Here is a 26,085-nt window from a genome sequence, read left to right on the forward strand (position 1 = left end):
CAAAGTCAGAAAATACAACACACATACCTGAAATCTCTGGGAGCTCTGGATTTTGATGACATTCCTCGCCCACTGATTTTGGAGCCCAGCTGTGTTTTGCCACAACTGCTGAATAGGACCGCCACACGTAGTCTGAAAGCCAGCCGTTAATGTACCATTTACTTGGCTGGAGAAGTAATAAAATGTAACCTGTAAAAAATCATCAGGGTCCAAACAATTATAATAAAGAAGTTCCCAAATGTGAAAAGCATTTCAAATGCTGTGCGCTTTCAAATACCTGACAAGCAAGTTGGTTGTCTGTTGGAAGAAAGACTCGGCTTCTTAAGTTTGCAGAAGCAGAATCCACGTTGGAGACCAGGGAGAGGAAGTGGGCTGTTAGAAACAAAAGTCAGCATGTTAGATAGATTCAGAGCAAGCACTGCTAAACCTGTTTAATATGCCAGGCAATAATTCAGGCCTATATCCACATTAGGTCAATATATTTTTGTTAATAGAATGAAACATTTAACCCCATCATTTGCTTTTTTTGCAAATTGTCTGAGTGACATTGTGACTTCCTTATACTCCCAAGTGAAATAACTAATTGTGAATGTACCCCTGTAACACTGCTATGGGCTACAGTTCACAACTTAACTTATCGCATATAACAGACAAAGTTCTAACCCTGCAAAGATGGTATCCAGGGAAAACATCATATTGGGACTGCTCGCCAAAATAAGCTTCAATGAAGAATTCAAAAGAGATGATATTTTGTTCTGCTTTTCTCCACAAAGAATTGGATCAAATGGTCCCAGCTTTGCCCAGAATTCTGGAAAACAATACTGAGCTCTGATTCTCTCCTGTATGCTGGAGAACAGACTGTGCCAGGGGACTGTTACAGTTTAGAAGCCAATAAGATAAATGTGGGACATTCCCTGGACTTTCATAGATTTTTTGCGATGCTTGATAACGTTATAGTGTATAGTCTGGGAACCGCTGTTTCCTGCTACTCTATTTGGTTTGCCACTATTGGTCCAAAAAAATGAAAAAAATGACAATGATGATTATGACGGGATAGCTAGCCAAGTTAGTGATATTTGAAAGCTGTCTCAGAAATCAAACTTAATTGTCACATTATTGAAAGAATCAATAGTCAAATTATGAAATCTAAAGAAACCTCTTCTTCCATATACCTATTCCAAAATTTTACCCTAATTAAGGAGGGAAAAAAGACATTTAATGATTGCTTACATGGTCAGAGGCATAAGTGAAATCTCTGCAATAACAGAAAATTGAGAATCTACTACCTGGGGTACTTATATAAACATAACTTGCATGAAGAGCTGGCATCATGGGGACACAAGTGGACTATCATTAGTTTGCGCTTTCATTATAATCAGCAGGGAAAGCAGACATTAAGCAAGTGAATAATCAAATGACAAAAATGAGCTATACGGGTATACTGCTTGAGGTTTAAGTGATAATATTAGCAATACAAGTGGTAATAGTATTCAACAGGCCAGAAATTGTTGTTTATAAATATTCAGCTACTAAAAAGCATTTGTGATACATACAGGAAAAATTACTTTTATTTGTCAAGGAAATTATTTAAATCAGTCATATTTATTTTTGAAAGTTTGGTCTTAAACATCAGATTGCTACATTAAGCTATTAAATAACAAAATATTATTTTCAATAAAATCATAAATTACATATTTCAGCTACATGTTTTATAAACCATGTCATTTGGTACATTTTATGACACTCAATTTTTCTGTATTTTGTCAACAATTAAATAAAGGTTAACCTTCAAGTTATCATAAAAAGTAAAGTTTTAAATTCAGAAACAACTTAAGATCCTTTGGCATCTGCTCTAGTAATAAGAGTTCTTTCCATGGGGAAAAAAAAAGCGTTGAAAAGGCACCCAATAGCAATATCTGTGTATTACTTTTAATTCCAACTTAGTGACAATAGCAAGCATTTTTTTAATGCACACTCAATTTTACTCTGCTCCCTGTTAGTATATAGAATTTCTTTCATTTAAAGTTGGAGATGTTCCTTAGAGAGTATCATCTTAGGGAAAGTTCTCTTGCTTTCCCTAGAACTTTAATCATCCCGTCTATGAGTATAAAAAATGAAGCAGATCCTTGGCAGCTTAAGTTTTTCCCACATGCCCATTCCCTCATCTGATACCCACTCCTACTGCTGGTTCTAACCATCAGGAAGAGATTTACAAAGCTGATAAAAAATACATGCAATGTTCTCTCCACACACCCTTCTTGCTCCTAGAAGGAGCCTGGTAATATCATATCACACACACATAATCGTCATCATGTCTCCTATGAATCTCGGCCATACTTCAGTTTGTTTATATGATTCATATGTTCCCATTTTTATGCCTACATCTGTATAAGCCACCACACAGCGTATCTTTAAAACATATTTAAAATAATCTTGTGATAAAGTTTAACTGTTAAAAGTACAAAGTAAGAACACAGAATGATTTCATTTATAATTTTAAATGTTTACATTACACTCTCAGTTGCTGGGTAAGCCAGAGAGTAAAATCCCAACGTAAACTAAGATTGATGACAAAAAATACAAAATATATAAAATATGAAAGCAACCGAAACCATGAATCAAGTTTAGAGGGCTAAATTCAATAACTTTGGCAGTGAATTCCACCAACCTTGATCCTTGTAAAAGAGAAGTTAGATTTTTTCAGTCTCACTTTCTTCAACTATTGATAGGCAGTCCTGTGTTTCCCCCATTTCCCAAGTTCTAAGTGATTAACAGGAGTGAATGTGAGCAGGAGAAACATAAATCCTATTGCATGATGCAGAGTAACCAATGAGCTCAAAGCAATGCAAAAATCTGAGTATGTTAATGTAAGCACTCTCTGCAGCAAACTGCCCTGAGCAGGAAATCTCTTCTGCCTTGTTACTTTAGCAAAGCTACACTGTAACTAACTTTTAAATCAGGTGCCCGTATGCTTTTCAAACCTATTGATCACAAAATACCTTGCCTAACTTGTTGGTTTTCTCCATAGAGCAAAGAAGTAGGAATGAAGAATAATAAATAGGTGACCAGATTTCTTCCCTGCCTTCCCCTTCAGTGATCTCACGAACAAACTGCGGGGGTAAGACAGCATTTAAAGAAAAGATCACTAGAAGTCGACAAGCCTGCACACAGGCTGGGATGGCAATGACTCTAACTCCCTATCTCTATGATTAACTGCAATCATTTCCCCTTTAAAACTTTCACGGCTGAGCAGAATCTTTGGAGATGGTCTCTGGAAGCCACTGAGTCCACCATTTCCCCAGACTGCTGGCCCTCTGATTAAAAGCAACTTTCCTTTCTATCAACATTGACTCTCTTGAGTATGGATTTTTGAACGGTGAGCACCCAAACCTGAGTTCAGTAACAAAAACAGTGAGATAATACCCCCCAAAAAATCAGGTTGCAGGAAGGCATCATCATGGCAAGGTCCAAGGCCTGAAGCAAAGTTTAAAACGTCAAAACTTTTGGAAAAGTGAAAGCGTGCCCCTCTATGACAGGAATATGGCTCAGTTCAGATAACACAGAGGAAGTAGCAGTCTTCGATGCAAGTTGCTTCAAGTTGGTAATTTCTGTTTACTAAAGTCCATTTCCACTGAATCACAAGTTTTGTCTCATACTTGTTCATTAATCTAACAAGCTCAACATAACCACATAGTATTTGCTAAAACTGTACGTCTTAAAGGATACCCTCAAACAGTAACCTCTTATAATTGCTAACAACTTGTACATAAATGTTGCTGTATCAATTTAAGTCCGCTTCAGTGATAAAAGGCTATGTGAGTCACTTTAGGAAACCATAAAACATACAATAAACATGAGGATGATAGTAACAAAAATGTCAACGTGAAAACCACTAAAAGTCTTCTCCATATGAGCAATGAAAGTAATCATAGCAAACCTAATGGTAACCGGAGGGCTTTTAGCCAATACATAACTGAATCTCAGTTAAAAAAAAAAAAAAATGAATTTCAGGGGTTTTTTTTTTCTTCCTTATTCCCACTGCCTACTCTCTCCAGCTCCACAGCAAATTAAAAAAATAGCAGTCCACATTCCTGATGTACCATGGCCACCACAGGAATGAGCAGAATACAGTTAGAACTCTTCCAAGCCTCATTACCAAATAATTATCATTATTTGACAAGTCTGATGTTTCCTGAAAGACACCACTTATAAGGCTGTCTGAAATAGCCCAAAGCAAATAGCCTCTTCACAGCAGGCATGTGTTGAAAACAATTACTGGCAGGTTTTAACTTTACAGTTGCCTGAGGCAGTATATAACATTTGGGGCCAACAACAAACTAAACAAAAAGCTTAAAGCAAAACTGCAGACTGAGATGTCCCACAAGAGCTTAGAAATGTTCCAACACATTCCTGCAAGTCTACAGGCACGCGAGCATGCACAGAGCTATGCACATGCTCTGGAAAAACCTGAAAAGGCACCAAGATCTCATCTCTGGCTGATGTTGAGACTCTGTTAAAGCAGGCAAGAAAGAGTAAGACAGAGTTGGCAAATGTCTCAGTGAATACTGCAAGTGTACCACAACAGAGTCCCTCAACAAACACTGGGAGATTTATTAGTTCCAGTTTTAAGAAACTCTTTCCAAGCATTTACTGACCACTAAGCTGACCAAGCAGACAATTCAATGGCCACACATGACAAGAATCAAGACTTCACAGAATTACTCCGGAAAAGTCATTAAACTAAAATACAGCAAATATAACAAACTACAACAACAAACTGTGAAAGTGAGGGGAATCAGATTTCCACATTTGCCCCATTAAATTGTTTTAAATGTCTGTGTTTCAAAAGAAATTGTGAGAAATTCAAAGAAACAAGAAAATGTGACTCAAATACAAGAAAAAAGTAATCAACAGAAAGTGTCTCTGAGGAAGCCCAGACATTGGACCTACTGAAAAAAAGACTTTAAATTAGCTATTTTAAATATTTCAACGAACTAATGGAAACTATGTCTAAAGAACTAAGAAACGATGAGAATGATGTCTTACAAAAGACATCTTATTAAATTCTTTTGAATAGTGTGTGGAATAGTGTATATGCTCAATAAAAAGGTTTTGAAATAATACATAAAAAAACATCAATTTTTCACTGATTTCAAAATGAACAGATATTAATGACTATAAAGTTTGCAAAAACTAGATCTAGAGAGTAAGAATGTGAGATTTTTTTCTATTCTTTGTCTTTTCCTGTTTCTTCTTAATAAAATAATCCAACTCACTGTCTAAATAACGCAGCCTGCCAGGGATTAAGGATTGGATTATGGTTCCTATGGACCTTCAGAAAGGGCAGCATAGAGCAGTTTAGGACATGCTGGTGTTAGAAAAACCAATGATAAAAATAATGTTTATATTTAAAAAAAGAAGAAGAAAAATGTAAAAGCTGGAAACACAGGAGGATTTAAAGAAAAACTAAAAGGACAAATTTTTATGGTAACAGAAACTTTGAGGAAGGAATCAGAAGAAGTTAGATTCCCTCAGGGTTTGGCCTGAATTTAGGCTACAGTTCCAGCTGGCTTGTGTGCCTAAAACTCTGATTGAAACGTTCCTCATCTCCTTAGCCTGAAGAGTCATGGAAAGGAGCCAAGGACATCAAGGTCCACCATAAATAAAGGGAATAATTCTAAAAAGAAGAAAGCCAGGAAAAGGGGTGGCCCATGTTTAATGAAAAAAACTCTACCTAAGTTGCTGTCTAACATTGAAACATCCATATGCAGAGAGCACTTCTAGTAACTAAAACTAAAAGAACTGAATTGATATTTGAACTGCTACCCACAACAAACAACACAGAGTTTTCAATTTGAACCTAAGCAAGTTAATCATCTACTTAAAAAAAAAACAAACTCTCTCTTAAAGAATGTAACAGAATCCAAAGACTCCACAGTATTAAATTTAGAATGTCAAAGATATAAACCAAGATTATTTGACAGACAAAAGAAGAGGGTTTTGACTGTACTGTGGGAAAAGATAGTCAACAGAAATCAATTCTGAGAGTATGCAAAGATTTTCAAACTACAGTTATATTTATGCTCAATGAAGCAAAGAACAATATGTTCATAATGAATAAGGATAATAAATCATAGAGATATTAACATAATTTTAAAACAGTCAAATGAAAAATTGTACACAATATCTGAATTTTTAAAAAAGTCATTGGATAGGCTTATAAGCATAGTAAAGATGACAAAAGAGAAAAGTCATAGGGCTTGCAGATAGATTAACTGCAATTGTTCAACATGAAAAAAAGAAAACATAAGGAAAATAGAAGCCCCTCAATGTGATAAGTCCTGCTGTCTAACGTACTGAAATCCAAGGAGAGGATGAAGAGAACGAGACAGAAAAAAATCTGAACAAATCAGAGTGGAACACGTTCTAAGATTGGTAGGAAAACATAATGTCACATTCATGAAGCTTATTAACCCAATTAATATTTTTCAAAATCTCATGGCACATCATAACCCAGTGACTGAAAGCCAACATAAAAAATCAAATCTTGAAAACATCAAAAAATAAAGATTTATTAAATACAGCAAAACAGTAATTTTAATAACTGTGAGTGTCACAAGGCAAGTAGGGAGGCCAGAAGACAGTGAAATAATACCCTTAAAGCACAAAAAGAAAAAAATACGTCCATGAAAAATTCTTTATCCAATCAGAATATGTTTCAAGAATGAAGGGAAAATAAAGACATTTTCAGAGAAGGAAAACTAACATACTTAATTTATCATTAGGAGACCTGAAATACAGGAAATACTTCAGGAAATTTTTTGAGCTAGAAAGAAATGATACTAAAGAAAAACTCAGATAGTCAGAGGGAATGAAGCTTATTGCAAGTAATAAACATAAAATAATATTTCTTTATTTTTCTTAATGTTTAAAGATAAAATTATAATACTGCCTTGTGAGATAAGTTACATAGGTTATAGATGTACTGCATAGGATCACTGTATAAAATAAAGGACCATGAGAAAGGGTAAGTGACGTATGCTTTTCGAAGTTTCCTATATTACAAGTATAGTTTTGCAAGATCAATTTTAAGCAGACTGTAAAGAGTGAAGAAATATGCCATAGACTAACCACTAAAATCAAATGTGAAGACATACAACTTTCAAGCCAGTTGAGCTCTCTGGCTGCTGTTTCCAGCCACTCTTGCCTTAAGTACTCCCCTCTGTGGACCAGGCCACCGTCCCGTCTTATGCCTTCAAATCCCAGGGCTGTAGGCCGACCAGGAGGGAGAAGAGGTCCTTGGGTGCATCCTGTGACTCAGAACTGAGGATGGGCAGGGCAGGCTGGCAGTGCTCCCTCTCAGGGGCATGCCCCCCACTTCTGGAAAGGCTTCAAGGCAGACTTACAGTGGCGGCTTTGAGAGTTGGACATCCAGATCCCTGAAGTGATCTCTAGGCCCCAGCCCTAATGCGCCACCATTCCGTGCTGCGGGGACACCATGGCTCCAGAGGAAGATGGTGGACGGGAGGGCCTGGAGGGGAGTTTCTGGGAGGCCGGCAACTACCGGAGGACAGTGCAGCGGGGGGAGGGTGGGCATCGGCTGTGCGGGGACCTGGTTAGCTGCTTCCAGGAGCGCGCCCGCATCGAGAAGGCCCATGCCCAGCGGCTGGCCGGCTGGGCCCGCAAGAGGAGGGGCGCGCTGGAGAAGGGCCCCCTAGTATGGCACACTGGAGAAGGCCTGGCACGCCTTCTTCACGGCGGCTGGGCGGCTGGGCGGCTGGGCGGCTGGGCGCGCAGCACCCGGAGGCGCGGGAGGGGCGGCGGGGGCCGGACGGCGAGCGGGGGCGCGCCTGGCGGCGGCGGGCCTCCCAGCGGCCGGCGCTGCGCGGCTGCCGACAGAGCCGGGCTGCCGAGGATGGTTTCCGGGAGGCCCGGAAGCCCTGGCTAAAGAGGCTGAAGGAGGTGGAGGCTTCCAAGAAGAACTACCTACCATGCAGCCCGGAAGGAGGAGAAGACGGCGCAGACCCCGGAGAGCCACGCGAAGGCGGACCGCGCTGTCTCCCAGGAGCAGCCGCGGCAGCTGCAGGAGCGGGTGCAACGGTGCTCCAAGGAGGCCGAGAGGAGGAGAGCTAGCGGAGCTGCATCGCTATGCCCCGCGCTGCATGGACGACACGGAGCAGGCCTTCGGGGCCTGCCAGGCCGCCGGGCGCCAGCGGCTTCTCTTAAGGATGTGCTGCCTACGTTACACCAGCACCTCGACCTCTCCAGCAGTGAGAGATTCCAAGAACTCCACCGAGCCCTGCATCAGGGCATCCAGGCAGCCAGTGACGAAGAGGATCTGCGCTGGTGGCGCAGCACCCACGGGCCAGGCATGGCTATGAACTGGCCACAGTTTGAGGAGTTGTCCTTGGACACACAGAGGACAATCAGCCAGAAGGAGGGGGGGTGGCCAGAGCCCTGATGAGGTTACTCTGACCAGCATCGTGCCCACAAGAGATGGCGCTGCACCCCCACCCCAGACCCCTGGGTCCCCAGGCGGCGGGCAGGATGAGGAGTGGTAGGATGAGGAGGGTTCCCAGAAGGCTGCCACTGGGGTGCGGGTGCGGGCACTCTATGACTATGCAGGACGGGAAGCTGATGAGCTGAGCTTCCAAGCAGGAGAGGAGCTGCTGAAGATGAGTGGGGAGGATGAGCAGGGCTGGTGCCAGGGCCAGCTGCAGAGCGGCCAGATTGGCCTGTACCCTGTCAACTACGTGGAGTGTGGGGTGGCCTGACCTGTCCCGACAGCCCTTCTACAACGTTTCTCCAACCTGAGTCAGAGCCCAGCTTCTTCTGGACAGCCGGACCTAAGGGCCCTGGACCATCCTTCCACTGCTGCCTCTCTGGCCCTTGAGGAGGGAGAAAGTCCTGGGACCCAGGGAGGGAAGGGGCCTGTGTCTAGGCTGAGGGGAAGACGGAGAGGTCAGGAGGTGACAGAAAGGCTCAGTGGTGCCTGGGCCTTCCTAGGTGTCCTCCAGTCTCGCCAGGAGCTGTGGACCCATGTCCTGGTCTCTGTGTTTTGGGGTTCCTGGGTTGGTCTTGGGGTGAGTGTAGCTCTGGGTTAACAGCGCTGTTTTGTGGCTTGTTCTAGTGTGTATTTAACTTGGGGGAAAAAAAAACCCAAACACTTTAAAAAAAAAGCCAATTGAAATAGAATTATAAAAATACTTAAATAATCTAAAGAATGTGGAAAAGGAAAACAGAGGGATTAAAACAAAATGCTTAATCAGAAAACAAAGAATAAATCTAACAATATCAATAACTACATTATATTAAATAAACACTCCAATGAAAAGAATTATCAGAATGGATATAAAAGATTCACCTACATGCTGTCTACAATAGACAGCTTTGAGTATAGACAAGTTGAAAATAAATGATAGAAAAAAGTATATCATAAAAACATCATAAAAGAAAATAAAAATAAAATATCAATATCAGATTTAATAGACTTTAGCATAAATTTTATGAGAAGAGATAAGAAAGAATACTCCATCATAATAAAGGGTCAATATATCAGGAAGGCATAAAAATATGTATTTACACCTCATAGTAGAGCTTCAAAATATAAAAAAATTGACAGGAAGGGCAAATAGATTAATGCACATTGTAAGAGATTTTCACATCCCTCTGTCAGCAGTTGATAGAACAACTAATCAAGAAATTGGTTAAGACTTGCAGTTTTATTACCTTAACCTAATTGTTAGTTACAGACCACTATATCCAATATGTGCAGAATACACATCCTTTTCAAATTCAAATGGTATTTTCACCAAGACAGATTATACACTGTAGCATAAGTCTCAAAAATATTTAAAAGATTGAAATAAAAGAATGTATTACACCAAAATGTAATTAAATTAGAAGTCAATAATGGTATGTAGAAAACCCACAAATATTTGGCAATTCAACAACATACTTCTAAATAATCCATGTATCAAGGAGTTAGTCACAAGGGGAATTAGAAAATATGTGAACTGAATAATAAATATCAAAATTGGTGAACCGAGGTTTCCACCTAAAGAAGTAAAAAAAAGAATAAAAAACCAAAAAAGAAAGCCCAAAGAAAATCCTAAATTGAAGAGGAGTAGAGAGGGAAAGAGAGGAGATAAAAATCAAACAGAGGGATTGTTGCTACACATTCTACAGTCATTGAAAGGATAACAGATATTTTTAATTGAAATATAGCTGACATACAATACTATTTAAGGTACAGAGAAATACACTGTTTCCCAGTTTTTAATGGCTATGCTCCATTTACAGTATTATAAAATATTAGCTATATTCTGTGTTGTACAATATATATTTGTAGATTGTTTTACACCTAATAGTTTGTATCTCTTAATCCCCTATCCCCTTATTGCCCCCTCCCTTCCCTCTCTCCACTAATTTGTTTTCTTTATCTGAGTCTGTTTCTCTTTTTTTATTTTGTTATATTCACTAGTTTGTTGCATTTTTGATTCCATATATAAGCAATATCATACAGTATTTGTCTTTCTCTGTCTGACTTATTTCAGTTAGCATAATGCCCTCCAAGTCTATCCATGTTGCTGCAAATGGCAACATTTCATTCTTTTTTATGGCTGAGTAGTATTCCATTGTGTATATATACCAAACCTTCTTTATTCATTCATCTGTTGATGAACACTGAGGTTGCTTCCATATTTAAGCAATTGTAAATAATGCTGCTCTGAACATTGGGATGCAAGTATATATTTGAATTAATGTTTTGGGTTTTTTTAAGATATATACTCAAGAGTAGAATTGTTGGGTCATATGGTAGTTCTATTTTTAGTTTTTTGAGAAACCTCCATACTGTTTTCCACTGTGGCTACAGAAATTTACATTCCCACCAACAGTGCAGAGGGTTTTCCTTTTTCCCATATTTGTTTGCCAACATTTGTTATTTGTGTTCTTTTTGATGATAGTTATTCTGACAGGTGTGATGAGATAGCTAATTGTGGTTTTAATCTGCATTTCCCTGATGATTAGCGATGTTAAGCATGTTTTTATATTCCTGTTAGCCATCTGCATTTACTCTTTGGAAAAATGTCTATTCAGTTCTTCTGCCCATTTTAAAATCAAATTGTTTGTTTTTTAGTGTGTATCTCTTCTTTATAAAAAATCTTTTATTGAAGTATAGTTGATTTACAATGTTTTGGGTGTACAGCAAAGTGACTCAGTTTTATATACACACACACATATTCTTTTTTATATTCTTTTCCATTTTAAGTTATTACAAGATATTGAATATAGTTCCCTGTGCTATATACACTAAGTCTTTGTTATTTATCTATTTTATATATAATAGTGTGTATCTGTTAATCCCAAATCCCTAATTTATCCCTCCCCTCTCGCTTTCCCCTTCAGTAACTATAAGTTTGTTTTCTGTGTCTGAGGTTGTTTGTATTTTGATGTTGAGTTATATGAGCTGGTTTTGGATATTAACTCCTTGCCGGTCACATCCCTTGCAAATATTTTATTCCATTCTGCAGACTGTCTTTTCATTTTGTCAATGGCTTCTATTGCTGTGCAAAAGCTGTTAAGTTTAATTAGGTCCCATTTGATTATTTTGGCTTTTACTTCCTTGCCTTAGGAGACAGATCCAAAAAGATATTGCTGTGATTTTTGTCAAAGATTGTTCTGTGTATGTTTTTCTCCAGGAGTTTTATAGTTTCTGGTCTTACATTTAGGCCTTTAATCCATTTTAAGTTTATTTTTGTATATGCTGTCAGAGAACATTCTGATTTCATTCTCTTACATGCTGTTGTCCAGGAATAATTGACTATAAAGAACAACCTTCATCTCAACAAATTTGACATAGTAAAACAAAAAGTGGGTCTCATAAAAATTAAAGGCTTCTATTCATTAAAAATATCAATAAGATTAATACATATTGCACAGAGTTGGAAAAAAATAACCATAATTCTTACAAAGAATCGGAATATATGACACATAAAAACTGGTGCAAGGAGCTCTCTTTCATTGCTAATGGAAATCAAAATGGTACAGCCACTTTGGAAGACTGTAGCAGTTTCTTACAAAACTAAACAGACTTTCACCGTACAATTCAACAATCATACTCCTTGGTATTTACACTAAAGAGTTAAAAACTCATGTTCACACAAAAACCAGCACCTGATGTTTATGGCAGCTTTATTCATAGTTGCCAAACTGTTAGAAATAGCCAAGAGTTCCTTCTGCAGGTGAATGGATAAACTATGGTACATCCAGGCAATGGAATATTATTCACCACTAAAAAGAAATGATCTATCAAGCCTTGAAAATACATGGAGGAAATGAAAATGCGTGATACTAAGTGGAAGAAGTCAATCTGAAAAGGCTACATATCATATGATCCAACCAAATGACACTGAAAAGGCAAAACTCCATTGAGACTAAAAGCATCAGTGGTTTCCAGGGGTTAGCAGGCAGGGAGAGATGAAGAGATGAACGGGCAAAGCACAGAGGATTTTTACAGCAGTGAAACTGTTCTGTATGAGAATATAGTGGTGGAGACATGTTTTTATACATTTGTCCAAATCCAGAGAACATATAACACCAAGAATGAACCCCAATATATAGACTTTGGGTGATAGTGATGTATCCATGTAGGTTCACTGATTGTAACAAATGCAGCCGTCTGGTGTGAGATTTTCATAGTGGACAAGGCTGTGTGTACATCAGGGAAGGGGACATATGGGAAATCCCTGTGATATCTGCTCAATTTTTTGGTGAATCTAAAACTACTCCAAAATTAAAAAAAAAAAATACAACTAATTCATGAAAGACAAGTAGTCCAATAAAAATGAGACAAAATATGAGCATAAAATTCATAAAAGAAGGTACATTAATAGCCAATAACCCATGCAAAATGGATCAATATTGAGTCATCAGGAAAATTCAAGTTCAGATTACAATGAGGTACCACAACACACCTCACAGAATGATCAAAATGAGAACAGTAAACAGCAAATCAATACCACCTCTTAATCACTCTGCCCCTAGGTTTCATAGACTTCAAACACTGACAGAGTGATGTTGTTAATGTTCTGATAGGTTTTCAAACTTAGCTCTGAAAACTTAACAAGGCATTGACTGCCTGATCAAAAATATTATTCTGGAGCACCGAGAAATTATTTCAAGTGTAAGTTAATCAAAAATTGTATTAATATTCATGAAATCAGGATTTTTGAATGGAATTCAAGCATGACTATTTTTCCACAAGCATTTCAAGCACCTAATGTCTGAAGGCACGATATCTGCTTACTTAAAATTATCTCTAGGGAAATACGCATACTTTAACATTTAATTGTAGTTATAACAGATGCATCACTATTATTAAAAGAAAAAGAAAGAAAAAAATTCAAAGCATTTACCAGACATATCACCGTTGTGATCATAAGATGGAGGAGGTGGACCATTTATCCCATTTCTCTTTGTCCAGCCAAGCTGCAGACTCTGATTTTGTGTCATACCACAGAGCCCATCCTCAAAATCACATCTTTCATAATCTGAGCCTAATGAGAGAAAAAAAAAGTAGCTTTCACAACCCTATTTGGCTTCTTAAGAAATAAGACAATAGTAGGAAAAAACAAAAAACAAAAACAAATGACAAATACAGATTAACATCAAGATGATTTTTCACATTTTAAGTCTACTTTATCAATGCAAAAGCCTTTTTGCATGTAACATTTGAATGGTCCAGTATGGCCCAACAGGAAGAATGCCACAGAAGGTCAGAAAACTGAGGACCCAATACTGGTCTTGTCTCTATTTACTGAAGGCAGCGAGCCGTTTTTTCACTTGTAAAATTACAGCAATGACATCCTGCCCTGTCTCCTTCAAATGATTGCTACGAGGATCTAATGACATAATGTGTGTAAAAATATAACTCTTAGGCACCATAAAATATGAGGGCTTATTATTAAGGGGACATCTTCAAATCCACCTCGATGTTCCAGCCATTCAAGCATATGAGAGTTTCAGATTTGGGCTGACCAATTCAGAGAGGACCCTCTGATGGAAACTCAGCCACCCATGGCTGGGATGGACCCCTGGAATTAAGCATAGCACCTTCCTGTTGAATCTCAATGTTCTTGAAATTCTTGGTGCTTTTACCACAACAAAGGCATTTTCTGGCTCTTTTTTCTTTCTTTCTTTTTTTTCTGGGTATAAGCTATCTAAGAGGTTTGGGAGAAGCAGAAGGACTTAGACACTTGGTTTTTCACAATAACCATCCAGGGAGGACTTTATTCCATTATTCAACATCAGCAAAATGTCACTCTCTAAAAAATAGATTAATTCAACTGCAAATGTACCATACTTGGGTTGTAGTTCTTAGTAACTGTGGAGATTCTCCTTTGACAAGTTTGTTTTTGTCCTAACTGGTTGTATTAGCTACGGTGGGAATAAATGTGCTGTTTAACAGGTAGACAGGGCCTGGCAACCTAGTCACAAAAGCATAATTTTTATTTAATCACATTTTGGGCAATATTATTTAGTAATAGTACATCTGGCACAGGTTCTTGAGATCGTCCATGTGAGCACTGAAAGCTGATTTAGAAATGATGCTTTTAAATGACATTAGCTAAACCTGCTTTATGACCACTGATGGCTTATTTTATTAATTTTAGTCCTGGATTCCTTATTTTGAAATGTTTTACAAAGCAGCTGTGTTCTGTAATATTATTGGGCATCTTAGTTCTGTCCTAGGCATTCCACTGCACTCTATTTATTCCTTACAGCAACCTCACAAAGCAGGCATTTTCCTTACGAAGAAACCTGGATGATGGTGTTGGAGACATTAAGTAACGCCCCTGGGATAAAACAGCTCATAAGTGTAGGGACCAAGATTTGAACCCAGGTGTTTTGGGGGTTTTTTTGACTCCAGAACATGAATTCTTAAAGTTCTGTTCTAATGTCTCATTTTGAATCCACTGACCCATTTTCACCAAAGATCCAGAATTAGAGGTCCATCAGAGTTTCTAGTTAGCCTGAGGAAATGTATTTCCAGGCAGAATTGATGTCATTCTATCTAAAAGCTAAGAAACTTGATTAGTCTATGAGTTGTACCACGGTGAAACTGACAATTGCCTTAAGGCCTTTGAAATATTTAGAACAGTCAGAATATCCCAGTCATTACCTCATGGACCCCTACTGGTCCAGGGAGTCTGGCTGAACAGAAAATGAACTAAATTATATAGTTATTTGTATATAAATGTGTGCATGTCATTTAACTAGCTATGCATGTACCTGCATAACCATGTATCTGTTTTCAAGGCTCTTTTGGTTCTCAGCAATATTTGCAATCATCTATTTGTGATTACAAAATATTCTAAATTATTCTTATTATATTTCGTGAAATTTATGAAATTTACACACATTCTCACATAGGTGTCAAACAGTTTTTAAATAACAAGAAACCACCTTGCATTACAATTACTTAGTTGAGGTCTGTTTCCAAAGTTCTTTGTTCGCTTTTATACACAAGGATAATGATGATGTATTCTGGAAGTATCAGACCTAGAAAAATAGCTAAATAAAACATTTTTACTTCCGAATAGTCTCAACAGGGGTTCTTTTTGTTACAAAATGAATCTAATGAGCATACATTTTCCAACTAATTCTTATTTTTAAAAAAAGCAATCATGAGCTTCTAATAACTGCTGGCTTATTCAAAAAGGCACCAGAAAATTTTCTAAGTATTCTTTTGCTCCCAATAGAGAATTCTATATTTTAAACCATTTGAATGATTTGTCTTGAATCGTGGTTGATTTGCCTTTTAATTTCATAGGCCACACATTTACATTCAAATCTGATAGAACTTGCTATGCTAAAATCGGCCTCCCTGGAGGTTTCCCTGCTACCACAGTGGTGCTGTAGGCAGGCCATGGAACAATGACGCGTGTTATGCAGAAACTTATCAGTAGAATCCATGTTTCCTGGGCTTTCTGAACTTGTGAAACTCATCATTGTGTTTTCAATTTTGCGATCCCAAAGGTCAGAAATACTGTAGTCAACAAGGGAGAACTGTCTCCATGCTGTGATTTGAGGTTGATTGGAAGCCCCAATTATCTCCTGAATTGGCTTCTTCCATGCCAGATTCTATCATTAAAAATTCACTGCAGTCATTCATAGATTCAATCATTAACACCTTAATTGGAGAAAAATATTAAGTTATATCCTCAAGTGATAGTTAACATAGGACAAGCTTCTGAGAAAATGGGCAGAGATAGAAGAAAGTTTTAAACATGGTAACGTCACAGAAATTGATTGCAGAACTCAGGATAAACTCAGTAAAGTATGGTAAGGGTCGATCACCACAATATAAAGTTCTTACAAGACAAAGAAAATATAAGAACTAGGGAAAAATCTAAAAAGAGAGAGGTAGAGGTACTAAAAGCAAGCTATTTCACAATTTTGCCTGGGCCTAATAATAAGTCATTAATTAATATATTAAATATTAATATATTAATATAATATAATGTTATAATATATTATAACACTATAATATATTATTATTTATTATATAATTACTATTATATACAATATAATATTGATTATGATTAATATGGTTATAATAATTAATATCACAATATAATTATGGTATATATTATTTTAATATAATATTAATAATTAATAATGTACATTTCTTCTCCTCCTGAAAGCTCTGTGAGGCACAGTTATGTCTTTCCTTAATGATAAGTCCTGCTCTTCCCGGAAAACTGAGCCAAAACATACATAACATTTATCATTTTTAAATGTATAGGTTTGTGGTAATAAACACATTCACACTGTTATGCAAGCATCACCATCATCCAACTTCAGAATTTTTCATTTTCCCGAACTGAAACCCTCCCTCCCTCCCTTCAGCCCTTGGCAACCACTGATCTACTTTCTATTTCTGTGAATTTGACCACTCTAGGTACCACATACAAATGGAATCATTGTCCTTTTGTGACTGGCTTAGTTCACTTAGTATAATGTCCTCAAGGTTCATCCATGCTGTAGCATGTGTCAGAATTTCTTCCCTTTTCAAAGCTGAATAATACTCCATTGTATGTATCTGTAACATTTTATTCATTCATTGCTACAGGATACCTGGCTTGTTTCTACCTTTTAGCTTTTGGGAATAATGCTGTTATGAACATGGGTGTACAAATATCTGTTGGAGTCCCTGCTTTCATTTCTTTTTGATATATCTCCAGATTCAAATGTCTGTATCATATGATAATTAATATTTTACAGGATTGCCATGACATTTCCACAGAAACTAAGAGGTTTTACATTCCCATCAACAATGTGCAAATGTTCCAATTGCTCAACATCTTTGCCAACATTTGCCATTTTCTCTGATTTTGTTTATAATAGACATCCCAGTGAGTGGGAGGTGATACCTCATTATGGCCTTGATTTATGTTTTATGAATATTAATGATGTTGAACTTTTCATGTGTTTATTAGACATCTGTATATCTTCTTTGGAGAAATGTTTATTTAGATCCTTTGTGAATTTTTTTATCAGGTTGTTTTTGTTGTTCAGTTGTAAGAGCTCTTTATATATTCTGCATGTCAATGTCTTACACACATGATTTGCAAATATCTTCTTCCATTCCATGGACTGACTTTTCATTCTGACAGTGTCTTTTTTTTTTTCTTTTTTTAACATTTTTTATTGATTTATAATCATTTTACAATGTTGTATCAAACTGACAGTGTCTTTTGATACACAAAAGTTTTTCATTTTGATGAGCTCTAATTTATCTAGTTTTTCGTATCTTGCCTGTGAGTGCCAAGAAATCATTGCCAAATCCAGTATTGTGAAGATTTTCCCCTGTGGTTCTTTCAAGAGTTTTGTACTTTTAGATCTTACATTTAGGTCTTTAACCCATTCTGAGTTAATTTTATATATACTGTAAGGCCTTGGTCGAAGTTTAATCTTTCTGCATGTAGATAACCAGTTTTTGCAACACTTTGTTGAAAAGACTGTCCTTTCCCCTGTTGAATGATCTTGGCACCCTTGTTAAAAGTCATCTGACCATCTAAGAGAGTTTATTTCTAGGCTCTTTAGTGTATTCTGTTGGTCTATATGTCTGTCTTTATGCCATTTCCATAGTCTTTTAATTACTGTAGCTTTGTAATAAATTTTGAAATCAGGAAGTGTGAGGGCTATAACGTGGTTCTTTTTCAAGATTGTTTCACTTGTTTGGGGTCCTTTGGGATTCCATATGCATTCTAGAATGGATTTTACTATTTCTGCAAAAAATATTCTTGGCATTTTGAGGATTACATTGAATCTATAGATTGCTTTGAGTAGTAATGACATGAAAGCAATATTAATTCTTCCAATCCGTGAACATGAGATGTCTTTCATTTATTTATCTTCTTTAATTTCTCTTAGCAACAATTTTTAGTTTTCCACATGTCTTTCATCTCCTTCGTTATGTTTACTCCTAAATATTTTATACTGTTTGATGCTATTGTTAGTAGAATTTTTTTCTTAATTTCCTTTTGAGATTATTCATTGTTGGTGTATAGAAGTGCAACAGATTTTGTGTGTTGTTCCTTTTTCCTGAAACTCTGAAGAATTTATTTGTTCTAAAACTTTTTCATGGACTTTCTAGGATGTTGTACATTTAAGATCACATTTTCTGTGAAGAGAGATAATTTTACCTGTTCATTTCCAATTTCCATGACTTTTATTTATTTTTCTTTTCTAATTGCTTTTGGCAGAGACTTCCAGTATTATATTGACAGAAGTGATAAAAAGAGAGCATTTTGTCTCATTCCAGGTCTTAAAGAAAAAGCTTTTAGTCTGTCACCTGAATATGATGTTAGCAGTGTGTTTCTTGTATACAACCTTTAGCGTGTTAAGGTAATTTTCTTCTATTGCAAGATTGTTAAGTGTTTTTATCTCCTTTTCTTTTTGAGGAAAGCTATGTATTATTTAGTCACAAAAATTTACATATGCATTTTACTGTTTAGAAAATGATTTCCTTCATGTAGATAATGTATAAAAACATTTTCACAAAGAAGGATCTCCTCTACTATCATTTTAATGTAAAATTTAATGGCCACTTCTTGCAAAGGATGAAGTGAATTCAAAATACTCCAATTAAATGAGAGTAAAATTTAATTATTCTCAGAAGTGAATTTCCATGAAAGGGTGTTATTATTTGGCCTGGCAATTTGAAACCAGTAAGTAGTTTTTATCAGAGAAATGTTTATCTTTCACATCGAATCAATTTTAATATTCCGATTAAGACAAAACCAGGAGAAACCTTAACTCAGAAAGGAATATGTTAGCAACTGGACTTAGAACTTCCATATCTCACACCAGAATTACCCAGTATTACTTAGGTTGGAATTTTGTCATACAGTTGTCTTTAATCTCAAGCCATTGAGCATTATCTTTGGAAAGAATTATGTCATTGATGGTATCTATCTCAATGAGAAAAAGATTTCCAAACCATATTTTGGAAATATGAAGTTTGGTAAACTTCAAAGAAATTCTCCAAGTGTTTGTAATTGGTAATTTCTGCAGAAACACTGACAGCATGTGGCTTTCATCCTACCTGCAGCGGTTTTCACCCGGTACCATGGATGCTGCACGGCTGTTTACATACAAGTCTCTACTTCAGAGTCACATCCTGGCCAAAAGATCTTATGACTTTTCACTAGTCTTTCTAATGGTGAATTTCAGGTCCTTTAATAGAAAGTTCTCTCTCCTGTAGAGAGAAACCTTCCATCAAGCAAACTAATTCAGGAACAAATGAAGTCCTGTCACTGTTTTTTTCCTTAACAGGCTTTCAATTTCTCTCAAAGTAAGTAAATTTTTTCTACTAAATCCAATCAAGCATTTTAATACATATTCACTTGAAAACCACAATTATTTCTGGGTAGTGCAGAACATTATATTCTATTCTTACTTCTTTGGTTGAAACTTACTTAAAAGCTGTGATTCAGTCTTTGCCTTCATTAATTTGGTAACTTAGACAACACAATGCAAGCCTTCTCTCAGGATTCCTAGCCAAATCTTTAGTGGCAACATGTACACATAGAAAAGATGGTTACAGACAAACAGAAAAGGCATAAAGGATGACAAAGATGGTAGGAATTCTACCTATACATAGATTGGCTTCAGAAGACACTTTCCTTGTGGAAGAAACAGCTGACCATTTGACATCCATTATTAAGTGTCTGATATTTTCAAAGTGAGCTCACAAAATGAATGTCCTTCTTGGATTATGCCAAGTGGCACACTTAAGCCACAAAACATAACCAAAGTGCATCTCAAGATTGAGTAGTTCTATCCAATTCCAAGGAAAAAAGAAATAGTGCAGATGAGAATTCAGCTTGTTGGTAAGCCAGTAATCAATCAGTCTATCTAGTATTTACTGACACTCTGTGCCACGCAGTCTTTTAGAAAATGGGGAGAACCAGGTAAATTTCCTGCCCTAATGTTGCTGTTATTTTGCTTTTTCATGACCTCCCTCAAAATATTAAAGGTACTGTTGGCAGCTCTTAGATGGACAGCATCACTTCATAAAGGCATGACTCCAATGAGTTTACCCTAATTGTTACATGACATCCTTTGTCAAAATCACAATAGAAACCCTCTAAGCTGGGTCAAAATAAAATTCCAAACACTAAGTCCATAAATGCCACTCTGGGCTAATTTAAGAGAACCCCAGTTTTTACTTTTACTCCGTGGTGAAACTGGTTGCTCTCGTATTTTACACAAAAAAAAAAAAAAAGATTTTTTTAACCTTCATACATAGAAGCAAAAATACTCTAACTGCTGTAAACCTTCAAAAGTTAATAGAAATGAGATCATAAAAAAAAAAAATTCCAGTAAAGTTTTAGCTTCTCCCTTGTGAGAAAGATTTGCCATCCAGGCAATTTTCAGAATGCACTGAGAGTGCTGCTTTAGTCTGTCACCTTCAGGTTTTCACAGGCAAGAAGCACTGCTACTTTTGTGTAATGTCACTCAGAGATGAAAGGACAGTTTGCCTCTTTTCTTTCACATTTCCATTGCCCATTATGAACAAACACAGTCCACAACTGCGGAACAAGTCTAGACATCAAACTCTATTCAGGAAGATGATTTATGTTACATCACTGTGTACAACAGCACCCCAGTCTTCCAGCAACTGCCGAGAGTGAAAAGTTCCCGACAGCGTTATTTGACATGAAAAGTATTTTATGAAGATTGTTTTCAAAACAGCTGAAGAAATCTAACAGACACATACACACACACCAAAAAAACCCAGTTCAAGGTGTCTCTGAAGTCCATCCTTTAGAGTAAGATTAAGATCATCTCTCTCACAAGAAAAATATTGGTGGTAGAAAGAGAAAGTTAGCATTAAACAATAAAAGCCCTTATAAATATGTTTATTTGAATTAAAACAAAGTGATAAAATTCTAAACAGTCATGCAAATTAAGTGGGTACTTCTAATTTTTATTTGTTATCCCTCGCTCATTGGAAAATGTTCAAACTCTCCATCAGCAAGTTTCAACAAGGAGTTTGTAAATTCATTTTCTTTGCATACCAAGATATGCATTTTTTTGGTTGAAATACTCCAAGCCTTCTGGAGTTGGTGACTCCAGCATTCTTGACTCCCTAAGGCTTATCTTTTACCCACTCTGGTTTTGTCTCCTCCCATTATTTTTAGGCATATCTCACAGACATTTCATCTTTAACACCAAAACCAGTGTGCAGTTCCGTGGGCTCAGGTTTTATTCCATCTTTGTAAACACTTGTACTGCTCTCCATTTGATCTGATTTTTCTATTCCATTCCATTCTATGGGATTTTTTCTATTCTATTCTCATAGTTCTCTCCTTCGCTGGTTCACCTCAACAGAAGTATTCTGCAGTTTGTGCAAATCAGATCTGAACAAATCTGTTACAGATTTCAGATCTGAAATTACAGTTAATTACAGTTAATTAATTACAGATAACAGCAAGGCTTAATTTTCATATAATTTATAGTCAGCCCTCCATATCAGCAGATTCAACCAAGCAAAGGCCCCTTCATACTACAATATTTACTCTTGAAAAATACCCATGTATAAGTGGTTTAGGCAGTTCAAACCTGCGTAGTTCAAAGGTCACTGTATTTGGTTGACAATTAGATAAAGATAAATGAACCTGCCTACACCCAAATTTTATGGAAAGGAAACAGTATGAAAGAGATTTAAGTACATATTCTAATATCAGTAACTAATGGGTCATTTTATTTAGAAATATTTAATATATTTTATAATATCCCCTAAGTTTTTTCAGTGTTACAAACAGTAACAAAACTGTCATTATGAAACTAGGTTTCTAAAGTTTCGGGTTATTCACATTTCAAACATGGTAGGATGGAAACTCCTGGTCTGAGTCTCTAGTCACTATTAATTCAAAAGATCTATAGAAACATTAATGCAAATGGTACTAACAGGTCTGCCCAATGCAATAAACAAAAAAGATATTTTGCTATTTTTCATTGAGCACTTGATTCAATGTGCTTCAGTTTTTCCGTGAAATCAGGGTAAATGTCCTGGGACTCCAAACAATGGCACCCATGTAGGTAGAGACTTAGAGTCTGTGAACATTTTCCATGTTTTTGTATAATAAGCCTTATGGACCTAGAAACCAGAATCCTCTTTGGTCATTTTAGGGACTGGAATCCTAGAATGAGAATCTGATCCCTTTTGAAACCAAATTATTTTATCCAACCCAAGAGAAATAAAGATTTCTCTGGGCCTTCCTAGAAGTTAGGACCTGAGTTCCAACTTTCAGAATTAAGAAGACGAATCTTCATAATCTCACTGTTTGCCTCGTCCCCACCAGCAGCCACCGGGGCAGGATCCCCACCCAGGCTGTGACTTGCCAGCTCGACCACAAGTTTGTACGTTCTGGAGAACTCCACAATTATGCCTTTAGTGTCCAGAAGACCTTGAAGATGTTTTCATTACCAGAAAAAACAAAAACAAACAAACAAAAAAACATTATGAGATAGCATGAGGACATGCTACATACGGGTGTCCACTTTTCTTATCAAATGACCTTCCAGGCCATTCAGAGTCCATCTTCAACAGTCCTTTCTCCCTCTGGTCTCCCTTTTCCTTTTCCCTCCATCCTTTAGACCACATGGGTGCTGCGTGTAGTGACTCCCCTCCAGGGTTCTTACTCCTACTGAACAAACTTGTAGGGACAGCATCACATTCTAACTGCACATCATACGAGCCTGCTTTGGCACTTTCAGAATCTTCAGGGTAGATCCCTTTGGTGACAAATCCTGAAATCTTAATAACTCTTTTTTTTCTTTAATTACTTCCTTGTATATGACCCCTTTCTGACCATTACCTCTAGGAAAGTTAGAGCTGTTATAATTGAAATGTGAAGAGAAACAGACATTGAATTCTGAATTAAAATCTTGCTACGGTGAATAGAATTTTTTGTTGTTTCATAAAAATATGCTTAAAACATTTTGCATCCAATGTAGTGGTAAGATACATATTACACATGAAATCTCATTTTTAATTCTCTTAATGCTTATCTTCAAGTACTTCAACAAACTTTTACAATTCTTTTAAAAGTACTTAACATTTACAATTCTTTTAAAAGTAGTTGACATTTGTCATCCTACTGCAGAAACAATGTTTAATATCATTTGACTAAACACTGTCACCTCTCAGATTTTGAGAATGCACCTTTAAGGTAATTTTCACACATTTCATATATTAATTTAGATTTATATGAAGTAAATACCTTCTGCAAAAATCCTCATTCCAAAAGCCAAAAAAGTTTACAACAGAAGTTAGGTAAAGCTTCAAAACTTTATGATATATTCTATCAAAGCAAAGCATAAAAATAGATTCCTATTTCCTTACAAAAATCCTAGGCCAAATGGAAAAATTCTTAAACAGGACATCAAGGTAGGAGAGAAATTGTCAGAATAATAATATGTTTTTCCCTTTTGAGTCCCAATAAATTTAGCTCTAAAAATAAACATGTGTAACAGTGAACTTGAATACCAACTTCAGGTATGCTAAAGTAACTGAGAACATTTTCGGGCAATACTCCAGTGGCAGGGATGCACCCACTTCATCGGACGTATCTCAACGCCGTATCGATAAGTACAGTTTATATAATCTTATGGTTGACTTGGATCTGAATGATAGTAACAAGTGTAATATTATTCCCTTAATTGTTAAGTAAAAATAAAACAGAGTAAAGCCTTCGCACATCAAAGAATTTGGAGCAAATGCTGGAAGAGAAGCTAGACTATTGCTGTCCTTAATAGGATGAGGAATACCAGGCAATTGGGATCCACACAGAAACAGACAATGCAACACTAGACACGTGATTAAAACATACCCACATTCATTTCCCTGGCTCAGGATATCAATAAAGTTCTAACGAAGAGAGATTCTTGTCAACACTAGAATCAAACAGTTGTTACACCTCAGAATTATTTTTTTGCTCCCGATTCATTGTGTTCAATATTGTATGAATATAGGATTTATTCCATTTTGAAGATCTAGTCTTTCTAAACCTAAATCTTTTAAAAATACTGAGTTTAAAAAATGTTCAAAAATTCTGAAAAACAGGTTCATCATGTAAAATGAGAAAATTCTCAAAAAAAATTAATAGAATCAGTTGCATCTGAAACTCAACTTCCACTATATGCCAATTTCATTTTAAAAAGTCAACATATTTATCTATTTCTTTAAAGGTCACACCATTTAGCCATTAAAGAGGGTCACAGAATTTTTTTTTTTTTTCAAAATGACTTTAGCATCATTATAAGGTTAGCTTTGGGGAAAAAAAAATCTTGTAAGTTTAGCATCACAGATTTTCAAGAGAGAAATTGCTTGGACATCGATATTCCTTCACAATTGTTTCCCCCTAGTGGGTGCACCAAAGAAACTCACGCTTTAGAACGATTCTCAATTTTATCTACAGGTTACGGTCCACATTTTAAATAAAACACCAAAGTGGAAACTTCTCAGAAATGAAAATGAAAAGTCAAAAGGTGATCTCCCAGTGCTGACATTTAAAATGAAATCTGTTTATTCGGCAGACCTGTTTCTTCACTTTCCTCTAAGGCTGGCATTATTAGAATCTTTCATGCAGCCGAGACCTTTCCCACTCAGCGGCTCTCTCCTTTTTTTCACGTTAACCTTTTCCCTGAAGCAGGACCATGCGTGTTATCACAGCAACCATGCGAAAGGAAGCTTCGTAGCGACTAATAATGGAAGGGACTTTGCACTTCTTGTCAAACCGCGCAGTGGTTCCTCTTTGCTGCTCACCAAAGAACAGCAAGGACTATTCCCCGACAGGCCGGAGAAAGGGCAGTCCATCCACGTGTAGCCTCTCTGGGGAAACTGGACAAATATAAATGAATCCCTGTCTTTGGATGTGTTTTGTATTCGACAATGACTTGTCAGAAAGGGAAAGTGAAAAAACAATCCCTTTCAAAATCACACCAAACAAACAAACAGGAATAAACCTGACCAAGGAGGTGAAAGCCTTATATTCTGAGAACTATGAACATCAATAAAGAAAACTGAAGATGATTTAAAGTGATGGAAAGATATCCCATGCTCTTGGATTGGAAGAAATAATACAGTTAAAAATCACCATACTACCCAAAGCAATGTACAGATTTAATGGGATCCCTACCAATTGCCCACAATGTTTTCCACAAAGGTGGAACAAATAACCCTAAAATTTATATGGAACCATAAAAGACCCAGAATTGCCAAAGCAATCCTGAAGAAAAAGAACAAATCGTTCCTAACAGCATGATGGCTACCCCAAACTATGGGAAAAACATCATTCACCTGGTTCCTTCTAGAGAGAAGAAATTTTTCAGTAATCACTTGTCTTGTTTTAACATCATAACAACTGAATATGTGAATAAAAGGCCAAAAATAGCAAAATCAAACATGTAGAACCTCATGTAGGAGAAGAAAAGAGTTCTGGAAGCACTGATTAATATTGTATCTGAATATAAAACAGAAAATACGTTTGAGTCAATTGCTCTAAA

The 26,085-nt window shown here is 36.7% G+C and overlaps 1 protein-coding gene and 1 pseudogene across 4 annotated transcripts in view; one reads left to right on the forward strand and one right to left on the reverse strand.

Annotated features, from left to right (window-relative positions):
* Positions 1 to 26,085, reverse strand: part of MALRD1 (MAM and LDL receptor class A domain containing 1) — a 438,921-nt gene that overhangs the window by 411,932 nt on the left and 904 nt on the right. For all 4 annotated transcript variants that reach the window (XR_012504288.1, XM_074358489.1, XM_045511295.2 and 1 more), the window contains exons 2-4: positions 13,419 to 13,559; positions 278 to 372; positions 28 to 189 (exon numbers count right to left, since the gene is read on the reverse strand). Coding sequence is in view for 3 of the 4 variants with exons in the window: in XM_074358489.1 (XP_074214590.1) it covers positions 28 to 189; positions 278 to 372; positions 13,419 to 13,559 (398 nt within the window). In the remaining variant the exon portion in view is untranslated. The remainder of the gene's footprint in view (positions 1 to 27; positions 190 to 277; positions 373 to 13,418; positions 13,560 to 26,085) is intronic.
* Positions 7,097 to 11,734, forward strand: LOC105063409 (protein kinase C and casein kinase substrate in neurons protein 3 pseudogene; annotated as a pseudogene).

The sequence above is a fragment of the Camelus bactrianus genome, chromosome 35 (assembly GCF_048773025.1).
Source record: "Camelus bactrianus isolate YW-2024 breed Bactrian camel chromosome 35, ASM4877302v1, whole genome shotgun sequence".
Classification (NCBI taxonomy): Eukaryota; Metazoa; Chordata; class Mammalia; order Artiodactyla; family Camelidae; genus Camelus; species Camelus bactrianus.